Source organism: Cenococcum geophilum, assembly GCF_001692895.1.
Source record: "Cenococcum geophilum 1.58 unplaced genomic scaffold K441scaffold_6, whole genome shotgun sequence".
NCBI lineage: Eukaryota > Fungi > Ascomycota > Dothideomycetes > Gloniales > Gloniaceae > Cenococcum > Cenococcum geophilum.
The window spans coordinates 2,587,830-2,595,478 of NW_027137564.1; the positions used below are offsets into that span (position 1 = coordinate 2,587,830).

General features: G+C 37.5%; 3 protein-coding genes across 3 annotated transcripts; 1 reads left to right on the top strand and 2 right to left on the bottom strand.

Annotated features, from left to right (window-relative positions):
* Window positions 1–340: 340 nt before the first annotated feature.
* Window positions 341–574, top strand: K441DRAFT_542288 (uncharacterized protein; the record flags this gene model as incomplete). Its single annotated transcript, XM_067642681.1, has 1 exon — window positions 341–574. A coding segment is annotated over one exon (234 nt), but the record flags the coding sequence as incomplete, so codon positions are not given.
* A 2,870-nt stretch (window positions 575–3,444) lies between these two features.
* On the bottom strand, window positions 3,445–3,839 carry K441DRAFT_542205 (uncharacterized protein; the record flags this gene model as incomplete). Its single annotated transcript, XM_067642679.1, has 2 exons — window positions 3,445–3,569; window positions 3,626–3,839. Coding segments are annotated over 2 exons (339 nt in total), but the record flags the coding sequence as incomplete, so codon positions are not given.
* Window positions 3,840–6,796: 2,957 nt separating this feature from the next.
* K441DRAFT_541938 (uncharacterized protein) lies at window positions 6,797–7,018 on the bottom strand (the record flags this gene model as incomplete). The annotated part of the gene is made up of 1 exon (XM_067642671.1): window positions 6,797–7,018. A coding segment is annotated over one exon (222 nt), but the record flags the coding sequence as incomplete, so codon positions are not given.
* Window positions 7,019–7,649: the final 631 nt, after the last annotated feature.

Genomic DNA, 7,649 nt, shown 5'->3' on the forward strand with positions numbered 1-7,649 from the left:
TATCCGACCCTAATCACCCTTATATACTTCGTTGCAAAAGGTATAAGCGTTATGTATAAGTAAAGATACATAGCTTAGGAGATCGGCTTAGGTAGGAAGTCATTATATTGTTTAGGTTGATCTAAGAAATTCGAATGTATATCTCGTCTATAGTCGATCCGTCAGATATTGTATAGTAACTGTATTATCTATCTCCCATTAGCCTCCCTTTACCTTACCCCTTACCCTTTACCCCTTACCCCTTACCCCACCCTTTATCTTATCCTTTACCTCACCCTCACCTTTACCCTCACTTATTACCCCTTACCCCCTAGACGAATTACAAAATCCTAGTCATTGCATTGTTATTAAAGACTTGTGGCAGTACCCGGAGCGTAAGGAAGAAGGCAAACTGCTATGTAAGATGTTGGAGGAGGAAGTGGTTAACGTGGCCAGGTACTATCACTATAAGACTGTTTGTATAAATAGACAAAATAATAATATCTATAATATCCGTAAGGGGCTAGATATTATAAAAGCGATAAAATATAAGCTAGAAGGCTTAATAATGCCTTTAAAACCGGCTGGAGTATAAATCAGTATAAGAAAAGGCCAAAGTTTTAGCAGAAAGAGATCTTCTAGCTACACTAATATCCTATTGCCGCCTAGTAAGCGTACGTGTTTGGGTTCTCTACCTAAAGGCGGAAAGCGCCTTGTAACCCTAAATTAAGTATATTAACGCGTTATTAGGGACTATAGAAAGCCTCTTTATAAGGCAAGCTTTTAGGCTACAATACTTACTGTATTAGAGGGTGGCATTAAAGGATATAAGTCTTTATATATGCGGGCCGGCATTATCTAATATAACATTTTAATAGGCAACCTTATAATGAACAAGGAAGACAATAATCCTTTTTAGCTAGCATTCTTAATTAACTTTAATCTTGCGATTAAGGAGCAGCGAGAAGGGCCTTTAGGAGCGCGGGGTAAGACTAGCATAAGAGCGTTTATGGCGATTAGAGTACTCCTAGGCGAGATATATTTAGCTTGGTATAATTTTAAGTCGTTTTTTTAGGTGCTATTTTAGATATGCATTTACTATAATAGACCTAATAGAAAAGGTAACGTTGTTAATAGGTTTAATAAGTGGAATTCTGTAGATATGGAAGAGTTAGCTAAGATAAAGAAAGGAGAAGTGGATAATAAAGGGGATTTTCTTAAGGGTGCAGGTAATAACTTTTCGCCGTACTATTAGCCACTAATCCCTTAGGTTAACAGATTACGGAAGGTGGTATTTCTAGGCGGTGGGAGGCGAAAGGGAAATAATAAAAAACTTCCTTTTTAAATAAAGGAGGTGCTTTGGGAAGCAAGGAAGGATCTAAAGGTGCTAGCAGAGTAGATAGAATAATATTTTATTGCTCTTCCACTGTATAAGTGAAGTTTTACAGAGATTTGGGCGGCTAAGGCTAGGTAGTAGCCTTAGTTAAAACGTATGTAAAACAGTATAGGGCGAGTCGCCTGGGCTAAATAAACCTGGGAAAGAATAACATTTCATTTTCCTATGTTCTTCCACTACACGGGTTAAAGTTTTGCGGGGATTTAGGCGGCTAAGGCTAGGTAGTAGCCTTGGTTAAAACGCATGTAAAACAGCATAAGGCGAGTTGCCTAGGCTAAATAAACCTAGGAAAGCGGATAACCCAATTATTTATAAAGATTTAAAGAAGGACGAAGCGAATCTGCTATGGCCTTTATGTCTTTATAGCTAGAACTAAACTTATTAGCCTTCTTATTATAATAAAACGCTATTGTCCTTACTATAGATATGTAAAGCAGAACTAGAATGTGTAATAATAGGACGCCTTACGCTTTAAATAGAGTATACTTCTTTCGTAATAAAGATAGAAATGCTACCTAAAATTAGTCTTTAAAACTTAATGCTTAATTTTATAAACTGTTTGAGTATGGCTTTTAAAGTATAAAACGCCATTTAATATTATATAGCTTTCCTTACACATTAAATAGCTGTAGGGAATTTTTGTATCTAATAAGATAACGCCTAGCACAGCCCGCGATTTTATAATCTCTGCCCGCCTAAAGTTAATTATTATCGCCTGGCTAATCTTTATATTCTAAAGTATATTATAGGGTATTATATCTTAGTGTAACACTCCTAGCCAATATACGGCCTAAATTAAGTGCTTAACCTGTTTAGTTAGGTATTGCCTATTATCGCCGTTAATACGTTAAGAGATAAACTTGCCCCTAAAACTAAGGAACCTTATATAAATAATCTCTATAATACCGTTATAGAAATACGGACGGCCAAATTAATATTTCCTAGATGTACCGGTATATAGATCCCTTGAATTGGACAGAGGCGCTTATAGATAGTAGCCTCCTGCTTTAGGTGGCTGGGTAAAAAGGGGTAAGCTAGGTAACATTTATAAACTTTAGGAATCTTATTAGGAACGTAATTAAGAATATTAGATGGACAGTCTATAGGTATTAATGAGATACTCTATATACATTATATGTATATCTCTTAAAATGCATTATACCCTCTATTTACGTGGAACATTCGGGATAGCAACATTTAAACTCTTTTTAATAGTTGGGTAGTCGAAAGTAGGTATCCACGTGCTTCTTTAGGACGTCTTTTCGCGGTATATAGCGCATCCGTTTTTTATATAAGAACTTATTATTGCCTATGTAAATAAGGCATACTAGGTAGGGAAGCTTTATAGGATATAACTAAATAGTCTTGGCTTTAGCGGCGTCTAAAGTGCCAAGCTCTTATTAAATAGTCCCATAATCTTTATTATCTGGTAACTCTTCCTTTAGGGACGCATGACCGGGAGTTTAGTAATTTAAGGTACTCTTAAGACTAATATCCTTTCGCTTTTATACATAAGATGTCTTCTCGCCTTTAAAGACAACAAAGTCTATTTTCTTCCGTTTTAAAGGTTTGCGTCAAGCCGTTTCTTATTAATAACGTAGTCGAGCTAGGTTTTTGATGAACTTAACTTAGGCTTTTTTATTTTTAAAAGGTGTAAAGAGCATTCTAGTAATAGTAGCCCGCTCCCGAAGTTTAAATTCCACCCTTAGCAGTGTTAATACCTTAGTTAGGCCCTTCCCACTAAGCTGCCTAGCTATCTTGATCGTGTTAATTAAGTCGTAGAATTCGCGAATAGTGGTCATTAATTGTTTCCTCTGCAATCTTTAATATGTTATACCAATCTTCCGCTTGGTCTCTTTATATTGCTAGTATAATTTAGTGCCTTTGGCCTTAGTAACGGGGTAGAGGCCTTCACCGTAGATATGGTTCTTATATTCTTCTCATTTATTACAAAGTGCTTTAAGCTTAGGGTTGTTGCGGACTTCTTCTAGCTGGTCGTTATTAAGCTCTATAGGCGCTCGTTAATCTCGTAATAGCCCCATTCTCGCGATAGATTTAATGAGGAGATTTTATAAAGGACTTCCAAAATAGATACTCTGGTAATCGCGTGCAATATGCGTTGGTATATAATACCTCTTGTATATACTACTAAGATGGCCCATGGTCTGGTTCCGCTCTTCCGGAGTAATAGTGTCTATCTATATAATTAATATATAACTAAGTCTAGAGGTAATTATTAAGCGGACCTACCGTTAATGTTTTTACCTAAAGCCTGTCGTAGCTGGTACAGCTCTAGTGCCTCCTTAAACCTAGCAATAAGCCCTAGGCGTACGAATATGTCACGGTATTTGGCGTATGGAAAGGCCTTTTCTTTTATAATATTGCCATCCCTAGTTATATGGCTGACGTCGTAGAAGAATGGCTGATCTAGTACTTTGTTCTTCCATTTAACATATAGCACGTTGCGGTGCGCCGGTACCTTAAGGTTAAAGATGTCTTAAACACTCGTAAAGTTATCTAGGAATGCGTCTTAACTAACGCTGACGGCTAAGATATGCGAAATAATACAGAACGCAGGAAGGTCTTTAAAACGGAAGGTAAATTTCTTTCTATAGATTTACAGTTAGTAGGATATATTATTTACACACAGCATAAAGCTTACGGTTTACTATTCTTTTCTTTATTCTTAATATGTTCCAGATTCACATTCACTATAATTGTGCTCTTATTAGAGCGTTTCTCGCTGCGAATAACTATAACGTTAATATTCTTAAACCAGACGGCTTTATTGCTGCCTTTAGCACTAGCGCTTTCCACCAGAGCGCCTGGTCTTGTAGCTATAGCTACGCTAAGTAGAAGAAGAAGCAAAATTTGGACTCTAATAAAGCTATAGAGTGGCTTAGTATCGTTAATCTAGAGAGCGTAAAGGATAGTATAAAGGTCTTAGACGAACATAGCGTACTTTTCCTTTACCGACTTGTTAAGCCCAAGGCTTAGGATCCACTTCCACAGCTATTAGTCTGCCTTAAAGGAGGGGTGGGAACTTACATTATAAATATCATTAAGGATATTACCGTCCATCTTATGGCGTGTAAGGTCTATATAGCACATACTAATTCGTTTCCAATAGCTCCACATTACGCTCTCCTTCTTAATTTAAAAATGTTTCTTCCGCCAGCGGAGATATACTTTAAATACCTTTAGGGCGCATTCACGCAGCTAGTCGTCTAGGGTTTTTTAGGTTTTCTTTTTAATCTTTAGGTAGTACCTAGTTTGCAGTAATTAGAGGGTATAATAACAAGTTAGCGGGAATTTTATAATTTACCTCTCCCAGATTTCGCCTTCCCTCTTTTATAGTTTCTTGGTATAAGGAGTATGGTTCGGTTTTACAGGTCCCTCCTCTTCTAATTCAGCAATGTCTTTTAGTATTTCCTCAGCTTTAGAGTCCAATTCCACGTCTAATCCCGTATCTAACTCCGCATCTAATTCCGCATCTAATTCCGCATTTAATTCCGTGTCTGGTTCCGTATCTAGTCCTCTAGAATCTAAATCTATACTATCTTCTAAACGAATATATGTATCTAGATCGGTGTCTATGTTCGAGTCTAGACTTTAGAGTTGTAAATTTAAGTTTCAATAAACGGCGGCGGCGTAGGGCGCTCCTCTCCTCTCTGTCCTATGGGCCGGAGCAGCTACTTTAATAGGTGTACTACCATTTTGGCAACGGCGAGTTTGCCGAATAGGTAAGGTAAGTATTACAAATAAGGATTAAATTGCCAGAGAGAAAGTGGACTAAGGATGGTAAAGGGAGAGAGAGAGGAAGTAGAACAAGGGTAGTAAAGGGAGATAGTGCGGGGATAGGGCGAGCAGGCCATTTCTTTAAGTAGACGCTGGCCTTTCCACCTAGGCTGTGCCGTTGTTAAATTAACGTAAGCGCCGACGAGCTTTATTAAAGCTTGTGTCCCGTTTCTAACCCTCTAGAATAATAGGGCGGGATATAATAGGGATGGGAAGTGCTTAAGCGAATAGAGCTTCTTTAAAGCGGTAATGTGATAGGGTTTAAGCGAGGTGAGAACGCCGCCAAAAGCGGCGGCTAACAACCTCTAAAAACAGATGCAATCCCACCACTATATGTATTTAACTAGTTATAAAAGACCTATAGTTTTATTCTAAGTATATCGTATAGTTTTTTTTAAACTTTTTTTCTTCGTTTAAATATACCTTTATTAGATTCGTAACTTCTTATAATAGAGGCTCGCTAGTTAGCTAGGATAGAGAAGTTAGAGGCAGTAGAGGAGGTAAAGAAAGAGTACCTCTAGGTAAGAGGGTACCTCCTAGTAAGAGAGCACCTTTAGGTAGGGGATTAGCGTTCTAGGGGTTTTAATATAAATTAAAGTTGCCTTTTAAAGAATATGGGTTAGTTTTAGGTTTTCGTAGTTAACGTATAATCTTAGCTTCCGTCTATACTGGTTTTTCTATACTAATAATAACGGCCTAAATATTACTAGTAATTAGGTTACCGTTCTTAGTAATATATACCCTATTTCTATAAAGGAAGTCTTAAAAATTCCAAATAATATTAACGTTGCTTAGTGCCTAGGTATTAGCAGTCCATCCTATGAAATCCTTTTTAAAATACTCCTATAGTTGTAAATCGGCGTAATATTTATTTTAGTAGAATACAATATAGTATAGGAGAAAGCCGTTAACCTGTTTTGCAGTATAAGTTATTATATTAAAGGCGAATTCGTCCTAATCTTCATTAATAAGTTTCGCGTACTTAGCTACCCCTAGTAGTAAGGAGTTTTTCCAGTTATTTAGAGTAGCTATATTTTTAGAAAAAGGGATATATTATTAGTATAGGGATTATCGTTTAGTACGCGTTTATAATAAGAATCTGTAATTATAGGGCTTAGGACTAGTTCTAGCCTTTAAATCCTTAGATTTATAGAAGAGTTCTATTTAAGGTTTAGGACTAGTTCTAACCTTAAAAGACAGCTTTCTTTAGCATGAGTAGCACTAGTATAGTAGCTTATCTCTTCTTAGTGGAATACCTAGCTATTCTATAGTATAATAGTAAAGTTAACTACTAATCAGTGTTGGTAATATAAGGTAATATTATATATTTACAAGTTGTAAGTAGTATAATGGTTATTATTCTGTTTTTCCTCTTACTTAAAAAAGGGCGAGGAGCTTAGGGCTCCTTACTACGCTAATGCCGCGGCAATACGTGACGGCAACTTGCCTTACGTAACGGCAACTTGCCTATATTTCTAACAGTTACTATTAACGGGTTACTAGTAGGTTATAGATCCTAGTTAAATAGACCCTAATTATAAATAGGCCTATTCTTTAATATATAAGTAATCTGCTTAGCTAATATAGAGTAATAAATTAGGTCTAGAAAGGGTACTTTTTAAATTAAGCTTTATTACTAGTATACGTCTTCCCTTTAAGAATAAGAAGCGGTGGTTGAACATCACCGTCTGCTGATATACACTCTCCAAGCGTACAGGATTCACGGTTTGTCGTTATGCCTAACTTAATGCGTCCTCTTGTTGCTTTAACAATAACCTTCTCCTTCTTTCCTATGCCCAGCCGTATACCTGTCTTATCGTAGTTATATGTATCGCGCACCTCGATGTCATAGATACCTACAGTACGATTCAGCTCTTTAAACCATGTCGTAAGAGCAACACGGTCTTCTGCAGCCTCTTAAGCAAGCTCCTTTAGATTGTCTACTCGTACAATATATTGTGGGTGCGCTTTTAAGAACCGTAAAGCCCAGTATTCGCCGCATGTACGTAGGTCGTCAATGGATTCGTTGTGGACGCGTTAAGAAAGGATGTAATTGCCCTTGTTAATAATCATCTGCTTAGTTACTCGTAGTTAAATTACAAGGCTACGATCAAGCCAGAGTACAATACCTGCCTCCTCTTCTGGTGTTAGGAGCTTGCCAGCACCTGGTCGCTCCATCTTTAACTATTGGCCATTTAATCGACCTCGAACGCGTGATGGCTTTGCGTCACAACCAAGCGCTGCAGCTTTTATAGACGTGTAAAAACCGGCTCGGTACGCGCGCATTGCATTCTGGACCTTAACCTCTTCTTTTGCATAGTGGGAGAGCATAATTGTGGTTAATAATAATAGAATTATAAGTTGTGTAGAGTGTTGGTGCGCTTGAGCATGTGGTGCGTTTGAGGTGGCGGCCCCCCTCCTGCGGAGGGGGGTTGAAAGCGCCGGGTAAGGTATATATAAAAGCTTAACTTTTAAA